The sequence below is a fragment of the Phytophthora cinnamomi genome, assembly GCF_018691715.1.
Source record: "Phytophthora cinnamomi strain GKB4 chromosome Unknown Contig131, whole genome shotgun sequence".
Taxonomy (NCBI): Eukaryota; Oomycota; class Peronosporomycetes; order Peronosporales; family Peronosporaceae; genus Phytophthora; species Phytophthora cinnamomi.
In genome coordinates, this window is record NW_027151064.1 from 102,415 (window position 1) to 121,373 (window position 18,959).

Consider the following 18,959-nt stretch of genomic DNA (forward strand, 5'->3'; position numbering starts at 1 on the left):
CTGGTTTCCGAGCGCGGATCGGTCCTCTGTCGCCGTCGTGAGAATTGGGGACCATGGTGCCGTTTTTCCAGTGATCATGCGAGATATTGAAGCAGGTAATCGTCTCGCCGTGACTCGTGTGTTTGATCTTGTTGCACAAGAAGACTCGCGACGCGTCAGTATATTTCGACGCTGTCTTCAATTTGCAGGCACCACAGTAATTGGTGGTCTCGCCGCTACGCGGCGTGCTAGGGGCTTCAGCACTGAGCACACTTTACACGAGCGTTGGCAGCTTTCCGCCACTCATTCGTCTGGAGGGGGATGTGACCGGCTGCAGATTGGCGTCGCTTCGTGGGGGTCGGCTGTAAGCCGCGTTTCCGAAGGAGTGTTGATCCCAGTCTTCTTCGCGGAGCTGGATTAGCTCGAGATGAAGCCTCTTCAAGAACTCGACATGCGACGCCTTCGGCTTGCCATCCACAACGCGCCTCTCGTTGTAGAGAAGGAAGGCATTGATAATGGCTAGATCGATTAGACCTAAGAACAACGAACGGTGGTACTTCATGTATCGCCGAGCCATCTGCAGCGAATATCTACGACAAAAGTGTACGGTATACGATAAGTAAACAGGACTTGCATGTACATACACGATATGAGGACTTACCTTTGTAGGCGTAGCTGGTCGTGCACATCGACGCCTCCCATGTAAGTCTGGTAGTCCTTTACAACTATTGGCGCCATCAATTCCGCTTCTTTTGCAGTTTGTGGATCACGACGCACAACTCGGTCTTGCTCTCCACTACCCCCTGTGGCAAGGATATGAACCCCCTGATTATCATACCATCGGATCGCCTTCATTACCGGGACATGCAGAGACTCAGCCATTTGATAAGTACCTCTCTCGATGTTTATTTGGCCGCTCGTTTGACGCTCGTCGCCCGTTCCTCAGCTTCGCCGGGAGAATAGCTTCACAGAGCCCTTGCTTGTTCATCATGATGGTTCCGATTGTATAGATCTTCATAGTCATCAGCTGCATGGCGAGAACCACGGACGTGTAGAATCTGTCTGTGACAATGAGGCGGAAATCACTCGGTCGGGACGGCCCAAATACTTGCCTGAGGTTGCGGACGACTGTTGCCGGACCGGACTTCTCGTCAACAGGTGTGCTGCCATCTTGTATCTGGCTTCCGCCACAAGGCACGCCTATACTTACCGAATACAGTAGGCCGTCTGCGAGGAACATAGCATGAAAAGCTTGGTTCCCCATTTGTGGGGCTTATCTTTGATGATGACCCGCATGCGGTTGAACGTGGAACGTGACGGGAGCATTGCTTCATCGAAAGCCATGATAGGTGGCGGAATGTAGTGGGCCTGGAAAGTTCTTTGCAGAACGTTGGTGACGGGCCGTGATTTCCAAGCTCGGTCCGTGCTTGCACGCGGGTCTGCATTGCTGCTAAAATGGAGGTTTCGGGATATGTGAGCAAACCGATCGCGTTTCATGAAGGCGTTGAAGCAGCCTCTCGGGATAGCGCGTTCGTCCGTAGTATTCCACTGGCGTTCGAGCTTCTCGTTTTTGGTGCTATGGTGCTTGCAATCAGAAGCCCGATGAAAATGCAGCGTTCCCGGCCGGTTATAGCAGGTAAACGTTCCAGGACGGCCTTGAGTTGCTCGGGTTCCTGCACTTGAAAGGTGCGACGCTTGAGTTTGCGAGCTTCCTGCTTTGCGTGCTGTGCGGCTACTAGTGCATCTAGGTTTTCTTCGAAGTAATCATTGCTTTGTTGTGCGATATCATCCTACATGGACGGAGGCGCAAACAGAAAGAAAGACCCACACTCGGTTTCAGCAACTTGAAGTGGCTCTGGCGTTGGGCCAGAAGCTCCATCATATATATTAGGGTAATCACGTTTGATCCAATCAACAGGGCGGGCTTCGTACGGTTCATGCATGTAAGGGTGAGTCGAGACATTACTCGGTTCACTCCACCCATTGAACTTGATGCCCGACAGCACGTTCTTGCTCACGTTGCCACGGGCGATCTCGGCAACACCGCCCACAGCGCCAGGCAATGAGGGCTGAAAGTGCAGATCCAGAGCGGTTCCGGAATCCTCGGCGACAGGTTCGGTGGGCCCCAGGTCATCATCGTCGTCGTACACGGAATTCACGTCGTTCTCGTCGTCCGAATCAAGCCTGACGAAGTCTTCAGGCTTTTCACCAGGTCGAACAATGTTCGGATAATCTAACAGTGTATAAGACACAATAAATGATAGGTAAGGTGTATCGTTAACGTGTACATAGGATGTAGTCTTACCGCGATAAACTGAATGATTCAACTCTGTTTCATCGGCATCACCTTCATCGGCATCACCGTCAACTGCACCTCCTTCATCGTTGTCGCTGCACTCAATCTCGGCGGCTTTGTACTCACTGTCCGACTCGTTCGCCAAGTTGAATGCGTTTCCAAGGTTACGATGCGAGGGGAGTGAAGCCGCACCACTGCCTACACACACAGACAAAGTTCAGGTTCTCATTAACGCTGGCCGAATTATCCATGCTTCATTACAGCCCCTACCAGAGGTTGACGTGCGCGAACGGGAGACACTGGACGACGGACTCGACGTTGGAGCATCTTCATCCATCACATGCGGTGAAGTGGGAATCCGTTGTCCTGAAGTATCCGGGCTATTCGGTACGATGCGATCATTCGGTTTGGCAGAAGCTGTATAATACATGATAGCGTGAGATCAAAAAGTATAATACAAGAAAGTTCACAAAAATGTACCACCAGTCGATTGAAGCGCAGTGGCGTCCAATTGTCCAGTAGTATTTGGGTTATTCGCTACGCTGTGGCCATCCTGTCCGGCATGAGCTGTACCAGGCACGATAACGTCAGAACCGTAACGTCTATAATACAATCAAGTTTATATACCATCCGCGTCTTCTTCACTCGTATTAGCTCCGTTCTCAGCGCTTAGGTCGTTCTGCGCAGCAATTGTTTGCGAATACGCATGCCGGGTCTTGTTTTTCTCTCGCTTCACCTCCTCTATCAACGCATAACAGGCGTGAGAGATCGTTTGCTAACCGTAAAAGACGCAGCAACTCACCCAGGTCCAAGCAGTCCAAATAGCGCATAAGCGCTTTTTCTCCGATGAAGAAATCCACATTCTCTGAATCCTGCTTTGTCTTTCCGGGTTTGAGATACGTGAAATCGTCCGAGAGGCCCGTAGGGCTCTTTGAGCGCTACCCGAGCTTCTTCAGCTCCCTCCATCGCGCTTGGATCGCCATTTTGCAGCAGGAAGCTGGGATGTCAGTACTAGCCGCAGAATTCTCAAATGAGGCCAGAAATGAATGCCAAGAAATCAACCTCATATGATTAATACCAAACGGATGTGGACCACGCCGTGTCCTTTGAAATTCAATGTTCAAACATGTGGGATGGTGAGTTTAGCGGGAAGCACCACTCACTACCACACCTTGCACGCTTTGAGTAAAAAAATATATATGAGACCATACAAACTTTAGGATGACAAATGCTTAAGTTGTATAATACATCTTAAGCATTTCGTGATATCGTGTCTAATACAGCGTTTCGCGCTGGGGGGGGGGGTTAATAAAAACTGGATGGGTCAACACACCAACATAATTTGATTAGAACACAGGAAATTCAACATCACAGTCCCCTCAAGCGCGTTAAACCGAATCGATTGAATCACATTCAGCAGGTATTTCGATTGGAGAATAATGGCACCTGAGTGAATTCCGTCTAAGGAATCTGGATAAAATGCAGAGAACACACTCGCACTCGTCCACTATGCTTGCTTCGGCAACCATAGCTTGGAACGCCTGGACAGCGAAGTATTCTGCGTTAGCGGTGACGTACTCCACCGGGACCCGTCGCGTACACATGGCAAGTGTGTCCTTCACGCGTATTCAGCACATTTGTCGCGAAAGATTCACCGAGCCCTTCGCAGACAAGACCGGATACTCTTCGAACGCATTAGACAACCAACGACCATGCAATTTGATGGCGAGTCCATCTGCGCCGGAGTTGATCAGCGCTGTTGCGCCTCCGATGCGGACTAAGTGGGTAGAAAACCGCGCTGGGTCGAGTCCAGCGCTTCATGCCGCCTGCCTGACTATCTTCGAGACATCGTCGGACGTGATACCTCCACGCCGCATCTTCAGCGCAAGTTCATCTTCTCGCGTCCCGAAGAAAGCCGTTGCCTAATGGACCCAGTGTGTCGCTCTAACAGGACAGATCAGCGTATCCCTCGACTTGTAATGGTATATCTTCTCTTCTCGTCCGAATTGATTGTTCTTTGCTCCTCATAGGGTAATTGTTACTACTTTGGTTCTTTTAGAAGTCACGACTTGTTCGTTATCATCGTAAAATTGAATTGCAGAGAGCCGCAGGAAGTAGTTGTGGATTCGATTTCCGATGAAGAGATATTCCGAGCGTCGAAGCAGGAAGAAATACCTAAGGAGGAGCCCACCCCAAAGAAGTTGATTGCGCGGCGTGTTAAATCTAAAAGGGTGACGATTGAACGAAGAAGACGTGCGGTCATGGGCTGCTGCGTGATGACGGGGTCAGTGAAGCGGCGTGTGCCACGCAGTAGAATGGTGTAGCTGGCCTTCACCCCGGGATCATAGCCCGCCGTAATACGGTGTAACCAGCGCACCGCGCACAATTTTGCGCCAATTGTCGAGTAGGTGTTGCCAATGTGTCGGCGATTGATACCATACTTCAATGGATAAGCAGCAAAAGCGCCGAGCTGTTCCGCATTAGTGTCGACGTCAGTGGGAGGCAACCATGAGTTAAAATGCATCATGTTGCACCACGCGGTCCTCTGCTCCCAAGCGCGTGAATAGTGCTGGAAGATTGGTATAGAACCCCCGCTAGCAGTAGCGCCCCCAGCGAATCGAGAGATTTCGCAAGTCGTCTGGGGTTTGAACCTGTGTCCATCTAGAGCTTAAGTTAGAAAATGTGAATGCTACAGACGGCAATAACCACACCGTGCTGCACTGTGTCCACCATGATATTATCCCCACCAGCGACGTGAGAGGCTGTCGAATAAAACCCGTGCTTGGCATCGCATATTGCCATGATACGAAGCAACATTTGTGCGAAAGTGTTGCGACGGGACTTGCGGTTATTCCACGCCACCACGGAAGTGTTGTCGATTAAAAATCGTGCATGCGTGTCCGCTTCGGCGGCCGAGATTTTCCACGCGGATCCCCACACTAGTGAAGCGAATACAGCGCTCACTAGCTCCCGGGGATTGATGCAGAAGGTGCTATCTCCTGTCTCGTTGCAGCGATGAATCAGCTCCTGCTCCTTTGAAGTGAATGTCACTTGCAGAAACGCTCTCCTTGCCGGGGCCAAGGCACAGGGTCCTTGATCACCTGCGTCCATCTGAATTTGGTAGTGGGGATCGTGACGGCAAGTGAATCGGGCCAGTGAAATAGCGTTCGGCTTCCCAATTCGTATGATGATTTTGAATCACCGCAGGTCATCCTTGGATTCAGTGGACACATCGACATATCCGAAGCGTGGTGCACTTCGAGTCAAATCTGCAACACGCTGAAAGAACGAAGATGCAGCTCGAATACAAGTTACCACGTGGTGAAGGCTGCCTAGATGCTTCTACATTATGTTCGTGTAGGCTTGGTGAGGCCCCTAATTGTATGAAGTCGCAATAGCGCTTTTGCCACTTTTGCTGGCGGCATCGAGACAGTTTGAGCTGGCAAATCCCAATCTAGGCCTAATGCTCGACCCGTTTGGAACCAACTTGTAAAATTTTCCTCGTTGCAGGCATCGGGACCCAGTATATTCATCATCGTCGACCGGAGGGAAAGTTCAGTCTCAGCCAGCCTGGATCCAATGTTGGGTTCGATAGCGACGCGGGCGTCACACCACGTCTTCGCAACGAAATTGCCCTTCGTTTCAGAGGGCTGTAATTGCCAAACCGGGGCTGAACTAGCATACCGGTGACAAATAGCTGCTCCCGCTATCCAGTACGAGGGAGGAAAGTTCTTCCAATCAAACAGGCAGCATAGATACACGACTAAAACACCAAGTCCCGGTATTGTACCTGCAGATCACCCGACTTGGTCAGCAGACATCGGGATGTTACGAAAGGCCCTGTTAATGTCGCCGGTCATCACGCACTGCATCGTAGGAAATGCGCCGGCCACATCCATAATTCGATTAGCTAAGGCGTCGGGGCCATCATATCGTTCACCGACTCGCTTGGTGGGAAGGAGATATTGTGAATTATCCGGGCATCAATAGAGAGGTCCACATCGCCTTTGTGGACTACTCCAAAAGGACTGCATGTGATGTGATGTAGGAACGGGAACAAATTAATGTCCAGAATGAGATATCGGTTCGAGTCTTGATCTTTTCGTAGATGCTTGGTGATGGCATTTAGTGCAAGTTTAGCAGACCCATGATTCGGTGGTGCTACCGGTTGCGGTTTGAACGACGATTTCCAAGAAAGAATCACGCCATGACGTACGATGTGTCGCCAACGCGTCCGGTAGCGATAGTTGTTCCAGGCCTCCCAGCATTTGGGCTCCTCCAGAGCTTTATTCGGCCGAGAGTCAACGGTGGATTCACCTTGAAGCAGTCGTACAAACTCCGGTTATTGCATCCCAATACGTCGGATAAATTCGCTGAATATGTGTTGCTTCTGTCGGTCTAGTAAATATTTTACACGACCATTGTCCATGGCCGAAGTAGGTGTGCGGTTCGGTGGCCGAAGCCCCTGCTGCCGCAGCAATTCGTTGAGGATGGAGCCACTGGTTTCGCGATGCAATTGTGCCAGGCGCTGACGAACCTTCCGCGTAATCGCAATGCGATTTCGCTGACCGAAAATGAAATTGTCGTAGGCGTTCAAATGTATGTGCCTGCGGGTCGGCCCGACCGGGGACGGCCTTGAAGGCATGTGCCTATCGATCAGCCCGAGGTGGACGGGCTCCAAGGCATTAGCCTATCGATCGGCCCGAGGGTAGACACCCCCTTGTACACTGACTTTGCAGGTGGCGCTTCGGCTTCGAGGGGTGCTGGAATTGCTTGCAATTACGAGTACGTATTCTTTGCTGGATGTTGACGCCCCGTGACATCTTGTAGCATCTCGTTCAGTTGATGCACGTGTAGTACTGGGTCCTTCGCCGACGGAGGGACCGGACCATAAGTATCCCCTAGGTACCTTCAATGCCTGTCCGCTGCGAGACCCCCATAGTTCTCAACGATAAATAGACGAACGGCTTCAGGCAGATTAGCTGGTTTGAAGTGACAGAGGGTGTTGATAATGCAGTTGCCGTTCTTTCCACGACAACCTTGAGCGGAAAGAAATCGCAAACAAATGTGTTTATTGCTCTGTTTTGGCAGCGCCCTCCGATTCTCCTGCGAGATGAAAACGCGTTTGTCGGTGCCTGTAGCTCGGTTGGCTCGGTCGTCGCGATTAGAACTAGATTTTGTTGACTTCAACGCGGAGACAATGTCCCGCCGAATAATCAACTGGTGCACCCGGACGAACGATTCGTGCGACGCGCTGAAGTGAGCCTTGATGCCGGTGACTTGTGCCCAACTTTCGTCTCCGATAAAAACTCGGAAGGGTTCAAGCCGGTCATCTATCCATGCCGTGATTTCGGCCAGCGCAGCGGCAGACGTTGGTAGGTCACTGACGCGTAACTCCACAAGGAACGCCGACGCAGCATCCAGCGCTTCGCTCACCGCCCATTGGTACCGTTGCTGAGTGAGATTACTAAGAACGTCCACAGCGTCTACTAGTGTAGCGAATTCTGTCGCTTCCTGTGCCACGGGCAAGGTGTTCTTCTTCGAAAAATTACTCATATCGCTCCGTCTAACGCGCTCTCGCTTCTCCCACTTCGTCACACGTGCAAAATGCAGGATCGACAACCCACGTGTACCAACATCCCAACCGAACAGACCGCGAAGGACAACAGGGTGGGGATAGAAGCCGAGTTTCCTCCAGTGAATCTGGACAAACTCCACAAATTCCTGCGCCGTGAAAGACGCATACTTACCGTTCACCAGAGCTAAATGGACTGTCGTCTGCATACCTGTAGGTCAAAACTGAGTCTTACTCGAGTTATTTTCACCGCGACTAACCACTATCTGAGTTGAGTTACTAGACCCAGTTCCCATCGGTCGAGCGAGATCAGTTGATCAACATCCAGGTTTACCAGTAGCCCCGCCGCACCTGGTCCGGTCGAAGCATGTGCTTGTCTATTGTGTGCGGTGGCTCCATTTTCGGTTCGCCGCCGGCGCTTTGGTTCTGGTGGCCCTTCTCCACCAGAAACTCGCTTATCATCCGCAATGTCACGGCCATCCTCATCTGAGTCACTGAGGCCATCACTAAGAACGATTTCTGTACCCGATGGAGCCGCAACTGTTCGGGAAGCTGTGGCGACCACAGCACTTGTTTTGAACTCGACTTCACCAAAGATTGTATCGCCAAACGTCACTCCAGCAGGAAGAGAGTAACCACCTTCTTTATAAAAGACATAGTCTGGTATGTGGTGGGCCGCTACCTGAGAAACCTCGAAGCTCGTAACATCGAGCAGGGGTAGATGCCATGCTTCGTTACAAGACTTTCCTCCAACGTCATCTAAAAGTGCTGTCGAGTCGCGCACCGCAGCCCCGTCGACACCATTGAATTAGTGTAGACCTTCGTGTGCTACTGCTTCATCTCAGGCGCCATGAGAAGGCTAGTGTTCTGGCCACGGCAAGGCTGTAGCGCATATGTTTCTACGGCTATGGCTTGGGTTGAGTGTGCAGCATACACAATGGATGCATCCGTTCCTCCGAATTTCACGTCGAGAAGCCCATGATGGAGTTCAGAACACCACTTATACCCCACCACCAGCCTGTAGTCCCAGACGCGGACACCACCGGGCCTAACCCAAGAGGTGCAAATGACACCTCCGACGAACGTGCCGATCCCATCCAGCGCCTTGTCGGGTGTTACCGCCCTTTGTGCGATATCTGCCTCTGCCATGTCAACCGATTCCGCTTGCTCCTCTGCCCAGTGTCCGCTTAGCACGAGCTTCACTTTTACCTTGCCGCCTCGCATTCCAGCTCCTTCTACCTTCCCGTACGCGAAACCGACCACGCTGAAGACACCAAGACGTAGATAGAAATAGCTCGTAGCCATTTTGGCTGGCAGGATAGTTCGAAAGGGGGAGAGACTCGCGGTTTAGCTGCGGGGAGGTGAATTCGAGAGTGGTCGCCCTCGATGAGCGCCCACCGACCTCCCGTGGCGTTCTACATTTACTAACTGCGACATTGGGAAACTACGGTTTCCTCGCCAACTTATCTAGCCTAACCTAGTCCGTTGACTCTGCAATTTCCAATATCGTTGATGTCCGTGCCGCTGATGATGCCTTCACACTCCGAGAAAACCTTCGTCACTACCCCGACTCGATAAGTCCCGACAATTCGCCTCACGACGACACACTCGACGATGTGGTGCCGCAGCTTAGTGTCATCCTCGGATGGAACTTGAAATCGATATTATTATCCGGGTCCGGTGTATCTTTGTACTCTTGGCGATCATTTTGTTTGTGCACATTTCACACAGCGCCCACAGTTTCCTTCATGCACATTGGGGGCAAACGACAACTTGTTTTGTCTAGTCGAGTCAAGGGCGTGGTGAGGCGGGTTCGCTTTCTGTGAGTCGAGTGAGAAACGAGAGTGAGGAGTACGAGCTGCCACTACTTCTAACTTAAACTTGCAACCGATGCGTCGTCCGTTCTGATACTTCCTGTGTGGCTAGTCGAGTCAAGGGCGTGGTGAGCGGCCCCATGGTTGAGATTACTTGCTTGCCGCGCGAGATGACTTGACCCGCCGGACCATTTGTTGCGATAGCCCCTTTGACTGCGTGGCGGCTAATCTAGGGCATTCTTTGTAGCAGTTTGAGAGCCAGCGCCCGAAGAATTTGATAGATAGCTTGTTAGCTCCGCGAGCGGTCAGGGCTGTTGCCCAGCCAATGCGAATTGAGTGGGACGAGTACCTTGCTACCGGCACACCAATTCTTCGAGCGGTGTTCTTGATGGCGTTCACGACTTCCGTGGTATTTACGGGACCCCATTTTCAGGAGTCGTCGAGCTCGGAGGATGTGGCGGAGCCCTTTCAATGGACACAAGAGCTTGTCACCCGACGCATTCACCGTGCGCCAGGAACCGCGTCCAAACTTATCGTTTTTCGCACCTTCTAGGCCTATCGTCACTGATGTGGCTAATTTCCGTGATACTCGTCGGCCGTTGTCATCGGAAAAGAACGCATTTCATGTCGTGAGACAGAAGAACCGTCGAGTGCTGTTAACCTTGAGGAACTCGGATCGCCGAAGGAGAAAGAAATATCCGATGATGACGCTTCCCCACACTAAACGCTGTCTCGGCTTGGAAATATCGAGAGAGCAATACAGCATGCGCAGGAATGGTGGAGTCAGAGGTTGTTTCTTTCGCCTCGGATTGGAGATGCGCTTGATGCCTTGCAGTAACAAGTCGAGTTTTGGGCTGGACGGAAGCGCTATGTTTTTGTATCGCCTGTGCTACCATCGGATGTTTATGAGTTTGAGCTTGATAGTGGAATAGTGGTTTCTGCTGCTGCGTGCATTCCATCCATCGGCCCAGCAGTATGTGGCGAAGTATGCCAGCCGTTTAGAAGCTGTCGAAGACGTGAGCCACCGAGACCAACCCATTTCGTTGGCGAGTCGACACCACTGGCTCCAATGGCGGGTATACGTGGTTGTGGTAGCATTTGCCAAGGCGATTTGGCTCAGCAATGTCGGATAGATTGTCGAAGGGTGCTTCTAGCAGCGCCGGTGACGAAGACGACATGTTAGTCCATTTATCGGTGAGTGTGTGGTCAGTGTTCCTCGCGCGAGATCCTGCGTCCGCCATTACGTTGTGCTTCCCTGCGATGTGAGCGGCGTTGAATACGAGGTTGTACTGAAATTCTACGAGCGACAGCAGGCGGTTGTACATCATGGCGACCTTGTTTCGACTGTTGCGATGGTTTGGCCAGGCAACTGTGCTCACATTATCAATGTGAAATTGGACGTGTGTTCGCGTTGTTTTACTCGATGCAAACCAGACTGGACCCCAGTGTAAAGCTGCGAGAATAGCACTTCGCAGTTCGTGAACGTTAACAGAGGTATTGCTGAGGTCATTGTGGGTGCGAACCGAGATGGCGGCGGAAGCCAACATTCGCAGCCCCAGCCAGAGCAACACCCCAATCACGACGATGAGTCCGACAGCGGCGCCGGCGAGATCAACAACGCTGTGCGCGGGAAGCGTTCGGACAAGATCGACCTACGCAACATCAAGGTTGAACGGTTTGATGGCTCGGTAGCGACGGGAAACTTCGACGCCAAGGCTCGTGAGTTCTGCGAGGAGCTCGACGATCAGATCGACGACGCTCAAGCGCTCGCAGGTCAGGTGGGAGTGTGGACGTGAAGAAGGCTGTGTTCGAGATGTATCTCACGGGTATGGCGCGCCGCTGGTATCGTGACTGGCGCACCGCCAACCCCGTAGCGTCTTACTCCGATGGTGCAAATGCGCTGATGTACGAGTTCAGACCCGGTCCTACTGGGCGTGGACATCGCCGAGCGCATTCTCACAACCCGTCGCGTCCGTTGTCGGTGGGCGCGTCGGATATTTCCCCGGGACTTGAGTAGCGTATCTCAGCATAGGGTAACGAGTAGCTCAAGCTTGGAGCGTGAAGTCTTCCTTACTGGGACGGTCTTGTCCTTGATCCGTCTTTTCTCCTTTCTTGACCTTGAACACGTGCAGTTATCGGTGCGTCGCGTCCTTGGGGTGCGTGGCGTTATCGGGCCGACGCGGTCTTGTGCGGCGTTATCGGGACCGGCACGGGTCTTCGCCTTCAGCGACGCGGTATCGGGCGTGCTTGAGCGGTATCGTTTAACGTGTCCCTCCTGTTGGGCACGGGTCTGAGGGTGAGTACACCGACGACCGAGGGACGGGTGGCCGCGTTATCGGGGCGGCTCTGCTTGCCGGCACTCGGAAGCCTTGGACCGAAAGGGAGAAATCCACTTGAGCGGCACAAAGAAGATTCGGGACTGAGCCTTACACCTATCCTATGCTACCGACTGACTACTTGAAGATTGCTAAGCTACGGTTCCATGCCTAACCCTACTTCGATGACGCATACTCTGATTTATGATGCTTGATCTCTGAGACGGGGTCCTCCAGACCGCGTCTCCGGAGCTCCTAGGACGGGAGTCGTCCCAGACCTGAGACGGGGACATTCAAGCGGGGTGTCACTAAAGTGAGGTCGTCCTAGAGCCCTGAATGACGGCTCCGACCCAGACTTGGCATCTGAGGCGTCTTTCACCCCTTTCCGCAGAAGAATCCGTACAGATCGCGTTCCTTCACTCTGGGCAACGGTCCACTGGCGCGCCTCGCTCGTCACTTCTCGTCTCGCAGTCCGCTTCACCACAGCCGTCCCGCTGGTGCACGCGCGCACTCTCCAGTTTGGTGCGTTGCAGCAGAACCCGTATGCCTCCTTCTTTCCCTGCTCATCTGTGTCATGTCTTGCCTGGCAGGCTTCCCGAACACCCCCTCCGTCTTCACGTGGGTCTTCGCCATGCCGTCCAGCCTCGATAGCGAGAGCAGTGGCTTTACGGTTGACGCCGACCCCGAAGACGTCGATTCTGGCAGTTGTCGCGTCTGCGCGTTTGGCACGCGCCATCCTCAGGTATCGCAAGCACTCCCCGTCCAGCTGCCATCGATTGAAGACCCCGATATATCGGTGGCGGTACTCTTGATCGACGCCACCGGTTTGGAGCACGAGGTCGCTGGGTTGCGCGAGTACTGCGAGCTGGCCACGGCTTACAACGCCGGTCTGGCCGCTCACGCGTCGACACGGCATGACCGCAATCGAGCGCTGTGGCAGCGAGCCCGTGAAGGCTTTGATCTGGGCGCGGCGACTGTGAACGAGTTGCACGAGAGGCTTGAGAGTTTGCAGCGCGAGAACGGCCGGTTAGAAGACGGCGCCGCCCACCTTTGCGACCGTGCGGATCACGCCGACGGTTACGAGACTCGTTACCGCGTCCTCGAGTAGTCGTCTCTGGAGTACGAGTATGGCCTGCAGGCCGAGCTCCAGGCCACGCAGACTCGTGTTGCAGAGTTGGAGGCTCGTCTCACCATCGTCACTCCCCCGTCGACTGTTCCCAGTGTATCGTCTACTCCGTTGCCCGACGCTCAAGCGCCTCCTGATCGCGGGATGACCACCGTTCAAGCCGACCTCGCAAGCACGCGGGCGACCCTGTCCGCCGTGAACGCGCAGCTTGCGACGGTAGTGGCTGAGCGTGACCAGGCCTTGAGCGAATCTGTCGAGCACGGTCGTCAGCGTGACGCCAAGGCCGAAGAGCTCCGCGACGCGCGAGACTAGCTCGTGCGAAGCCAGCGCGAAACCGAGTCGGCGCGTAAATTAAACACACCCTTGGAAGCCGACGTCCGTTGCGTGAACGTGTTGCTGATCGCTCACGCGGAGGAGCGTCAGCGCGACTTGGCCCGGATCCTCGAACTTGACGCTTCTCTATCCTCCTCCGAAGCAACGCGCATCGCTGCCCAAACTGACTTGTCTCGCGCCCAGGCGGAGGAGCTTCGCGCATCTTCTCGTGCAGACCGCTTCCGCAACGGTCTCCGTGAGGCGCGTGATCAAGCCGCGAGGCAGCAAACGACGGGTGCCGCACGCGTTCATCGTCTCAGCACCCGGGTGGTTGGGCTCGAGGAGGAGCTCGCGCGGACCCTCCGTGATGGTGACGAACGTGCAGCTGTTTGGCGGCGCCTGATGCACGAGGCGCGTCTGGGACGCGAACGAGCTCGGCGCGTATGCGACTTGTTGTCCGGCCGGCTGGCGTCCGTAATCACGTCCGTCGGGGGTTCCGTGAACACAGCGGACTTGATCCATAGCCTCGAGGCGCAGGTTGAGGCCGATGCTAGGCGCGCCGTTCCCCTCCCTCCAGATGATGTTGCCTTGGCGGGGGCTGACGGTGGCTCAACGGGGTCTGGTTCCACGTCCTCGGGGTCGTCCGCGTCTGTGGTTGCGACCTCTTCGCCGACTTCCGCGGGGGACCTTCGTCCACTACGGCTTCTGGCGCTTCGGCTAACCTTGGCCAGCCTTCGTTCCCTGCGCCGTCGAGTGCCGCGTCATCGTATACGGTCCCGCCGCGGTCGGCACCTGCCGCTCCTTCGTCTACTCCGGCGGCGCGACAGCGCATTCGATCTACGGCGAGTACTTCCGGTCCTGCTGTGACACGTTCGGCGTCCAGTTCAGCGCCGGCGACTCCGCGTCGCTGCCGTCGTGCATCGACGGCGGCCGACACTGCCGCTTCCGCCAGTGCTGCCGTGGCCCAGCGTCGGCGTCCAAGTGCGTCTCACGGCGATCCTGCACAGCGTACACGTGCGTCTTCTCCGCCGGGGTCCTCCAGCGGAGATTCGTCGCCGCGCCATGTTCGGCGACCGAAGCGCTGGCGTCTCAGGCGCTACGCCTTCCGCTCTCGGTCCCATTCGGGGTCTGCCACTTCGCCCCTTGGGTCGTCCGGGGCACCGGCCAGTCCGAGTACGTATTCGGACACTGGCGGCGAGTCGCAGGCTGACTCTAGAGCGGGTCCTCCGGCGGGTGCCCGCGAAGGTTCTGTGGGCGGCAGCGCTGCTTCCGGCGGCGCGGAGAGCGACGAGTCCTCCTCGTCCAGCGCTTCTTCGTCTAGCTCCTCGTCCTCTAGCTCGACGCCGACCCCTGCACCGGCTGGCCATGTCGCCTTGCCGTTCTTCGCGCCGTGTATCCCTCCGCTGCGGAACGGATCAGAGTGGACTCGTCGGCGCTATTGCCCCTGGCAGAGGGGCCTTCGTCAGCTACGTCTGGGGGGTCTGACGGTGCGCGATCTCCGGTCGGTCTACATGCCACCTCGCGATTGGTTGTTCCCCTCGGCCCCTGCGTCGCCGCCGCAGACCTGGAACGAGGCCTTAGTGACCCGGGCCAATGTCGACGCGTTGTACGCGACGCGTCCCTGGGCCTACCTGACCCAACCCACGGAGACGTTGACCTTCGCGGCCGGGGACGCGTCCTTCCAGGCTCTGCTGACCCGGTATCGGTGGCCATTGGACCCAAGCCGACGGGGAAGGCACCCACGAGTTGCTCATCCCTGCCACCGCGACCTGGGTTTCTTGGCGCCGTCGACGCAACTCTCGCCGATCTCACGTGGGGGATCACTGGGCTCGGGTCGTCCAGTCCGTCCTAGAGCTATTTGGGCGAGGGCTCGCGGACTTAGACCTAGTGCTGGACCCGCTGTTCTTGCAGTTTCCACCGTCTAGGTCGACCGTCGGGCGGTGGTATCCGGGCATGGAGCACGCAACTCTGCAGGCAGATCTGGACGCCATCGACTCGAACGAGCCATGGCGTCGCTTCTTCCGTGGCCAGCCCGACGCGCGCCGAAATTGCGCGGTGGGGCGTGTTCACCCAGCGTACGCCCTTGCTTGACTTCGCGGCAAGTTCATCCAAGAGATCTAAGCGCTCCCCATTCAGTAGGCCACTGTAGCCTCCTAACTTCAATATATCGTTGTTGCAATCCTTCCGCGTTTGGTTTCTTCTTCGTTGTTTCTTTCCACTCTTTTCTTATGAGACGACCCTCCGTCGTCCCATCTTCGGCCAACGGGCCGGTCCTCCAGACTTCCCATCTACCCATCGTCCTCGCCGTGGCCACTCCCAGAGGCGAGGGTTCCACCCTTCCTCCCGTCGACGGCCGTCCCGTCGACTTCCACCACACCACTCAGGCCGTCCCCCCATCGGGAACGGGCCCGTCCACCGTGCTCTCGTGCGACTGCATCGCCTCGAACCGGTTACGTCCCGTGCGTCGCCGGAGAAAATCGTACAACAGGCCTCCACAGTTCAAGTCAGTTTCGTCGACCCAAGTGGAGTCCGGATAGCCCTTCCACTTCACTTCAAATTCTCGCCGCGTTCGCCCATACCGCGTAGCTCGACCCTCGTGCATGTCAAGGATCTTCTCGACCTCGAAGACGTCGTCCTCCAGTTCTTGTGCATTCCAGCTGTCCTCCGGCAGGAGTTCCTCGTAGAAGTCGAAGCGTTCGTCCGCCGGGACCGTCAGCCGGATCGCGGGTCGTGACGGGAACTCCCGGACCGGTTTCAGCTTGGAAATGTGAACGATTGGGAACAACTGATAGGGCGTTCCTGCTGTCTCAAGACGGACCGCAAACGCATTCACCAGCTCTGCGACGCGGAACGGGCCGTGCCACCTGTGCGCCAGCTTTCGAGTGTACCCGGGCTTCACGCGATCCAGGTACAACCGGACTTGTGAGCCCGTTTCGATCGAGTGTTGAGATGCGTCCTCGTTCTGGCGGCGGGCTCGTCCCGCGACGGCCTCTTGGACTAACTCGAGGGCTTGTGCACGCGCCATCTTGTAGTGCCGCTGGATCCGCATTCTCCAACGTCGGGCTTCCGCGTCACGGTGTGACGTGTTTCCGATCGAGAGCATTGCCTCCAGCGTAGATCGCGCGTCCCAGCCGTGTACGAGGTAGAACGGGGTCTCGTCCCGCGTTCTATCGTGGGCCGTGTTCAACGCAAAAGTGAGTCTCTCGGCATACTCATCCCAGTCACGCTGGTCGACGTCCGTGATATACATCTTGACCGCTCTTGTTACCGTTTGTACCATTCGTTCTGCAGCGCCGTTCGCCTGAGGACGGTATGCGAGTGTCGCTCGCTGTCTCTGGTCCATCAGTTTGTTGAACGCCTTGAAGAAGTCGGCCATGAAACCGGGCTCGTGATCGTGACGGATGACTTCACTATAGAAACGTCGAAAGACGGCCTCTTCGTAAGCTTCGGCTATCGTCTGGGCACTTCGCGACGCATTCGCCTTCGTAATGACAAAACCCGTGAACAAGTTAACCAACACCAGCAATTCGGTGTTCCCCTTGTGCGATGCGGGCAGCGACGGAATATGGTCCATCGCAATGACTTGAAACGGATACGTCGCGACGATGTTGCCTGGTGACTCGCCCTGTATCGTTGGTCGACCCTTTCCCGTCTCACAGTCTGTAAATTCTCCGACGTAGCGTTGAACGCTCTTGAAGATGCCCGGCCAGTGGAAGTGGTGTTGTACGCGTTGGTACGTCCGTCCAATTCCCTGGTGGCCTCCTTCGAGGCTCGCGTGGTAGTGGTGGAGAATGTCGTCTCGGAGCGTTTCTGGGACGGCCAGCTTGAGGATCGCGTCTCGATATTCGGCGGCCTCGTTGCCTCGTGTGCGATGGTACAGCAACCCGCTCTCACCTTAGGTGCGATCTTACGGCAGTCTTTCGCTTCTCGCTTGGAAAGTCTTCCCAGTTTACCTCGCAAGTATTTCTTCAAGTTGGCGATTCAAACTTCCTCGTCTTGGGCAGCATGGACGCGATCTAGCCGGAGACGTTGTACTTCCAGCTCTCGGAGAGCCTCTGGAGCTCGCGATCGGTGGGACGCGGCTCGCGTGGCAGCGGATCGTGTGATCACTGGTAGCACCGGGGCCGCCGTTTCTCTCACACTGTCGTGGGGCGTCGTCGGTTCCTGTGGATCGAGATCCGCTTCGTGCGTCCTAGGACGCATGACTTCCTCCAGTCTATTCAACGTGATCAGGTCTTGAGTCACTCGGGGGTCAGAGACGTTCAGCCCGGCTTGCCGTTGCAGAGCTTGACCAGTCAGCATGTCGGCGCTTGCATTCCAGTCCCGGCGCACACGGAGCAACTCATGACGGGGCCACGCTTCCAACGCGTTCTTGGCCTGTTGCCGTAGCAATTTCAGCCCAGGCGACTTGCAGACCATCTCGTCTCTCATTTGGCGTATGACGAGGTTAGCGTCCCCGCAGACGATCAGCCGTACAACTTCCAGTTCTTCGAGTAAAGAACATCCCAGCAGCAGGCCTCGATACTCAGCTTCGTTGACCGAAAGGTCGGCCGCGTACCCAGAAGCAGCTCGAGCGACCTTCCATCCAGGCAACTTCCAGACGACTGCGCTGAACGCTCCTCCTCCTCGTTTGGCTTTAGGTGAGCCGTCGAAGCTCACAACGTACAACTCCTCATCGAAGGCAACCGTGGGGATCGGGATCACCGCGGTCCGGGATGGACGTCTTCGCGGGGCGATCTCTTCCAGGGCTGCGTCCACGAACTCGCGTGGGGTTATACTCGCGGCCAGCGTCTCGAGTATCTCCTCTTCGCCCTTCAGCCACCGGCAGACTTCCAGTCTCCAGGGTGAGAGCACTGCTGCCCATTGCGACAGCCGGCCTTGCAATCCTTTCGACCTGAACAACCATGCCAAAGTCGTGTGACGCGTCAAAACGCGCACCGTCCGTCCTGTCAGCATCGTGAAAAAGTCGCTCAGAGCCCGCAACAGAGCCAAGATTTCCTTCTCGACGATGTCGTAATTTAGCTCGTTGGGCTTCAATGTCTGGCTGGTGAACTTAACGGGCATACACACGTCATCGTGGACTTGAACGAGAACGGCCGCAATGGCCCAGTCGTTCGCATAGACGATCACGACGGGTTCCCGTTCTGGGTCGAAGTGCTTTAACATCGGGGTCTCTGCCAACTTGGCTTTAAGAATTTCGAACGCGCGCGTGGCGTGCTTCCACTTCTCCCGTTCTCGGACCTCTTGTGACGTGGAATACGCTTCGAAATCCTGCTCCGTGAGCGTGTAGAGCGCGAACGCGTATACGGCGAAGTCCTGAATAAACCGGTGGTAGTAGTTGAGGCTACCCAAGAAGGACTGCAGCCCCTTTAGCGTGCGTGGAAATTCCAACGTGGTAAGCGATTCCAAGTTCTTCGGGTTGGCGCGGAGACCACGTTCCATGACCTTATGGCCCAGGTAGTCGACCTGCGACATTCCCCATTCGTTCTTCTCGACGCTGATGGACAGATGCCATTGCTCACACACGTCTAGTAGACGTTCA

General features: G+C 55.4%; 1 protein-coding gene across 1 annotated transcript; it reads right to left on the reverse strand.

The window, feature by feature from the left end:
* Positions 1-253: 253 nt before the first annotated feature.
* IUM83_17615 (Pol protein) lies at positions 254-2,612 on the reverse strand (the record flags this gene model as incomplete). Its single annotated transcript, XM_067942577.1, has 5 exons — positions 254-569; positions 641-782; positions 1,946-2,212; positions 2,285-2,473; positions 2,546-2,612. 5 exons carry the CDS (start codon positions 2,610-2,612, stop codon positions 254-256), a joined length of 981 nt encoding a protein of 326 aa, XP_067779967.1.
* Positions 2,613-18,959: the final 16,347 nt, after the last annotated feature.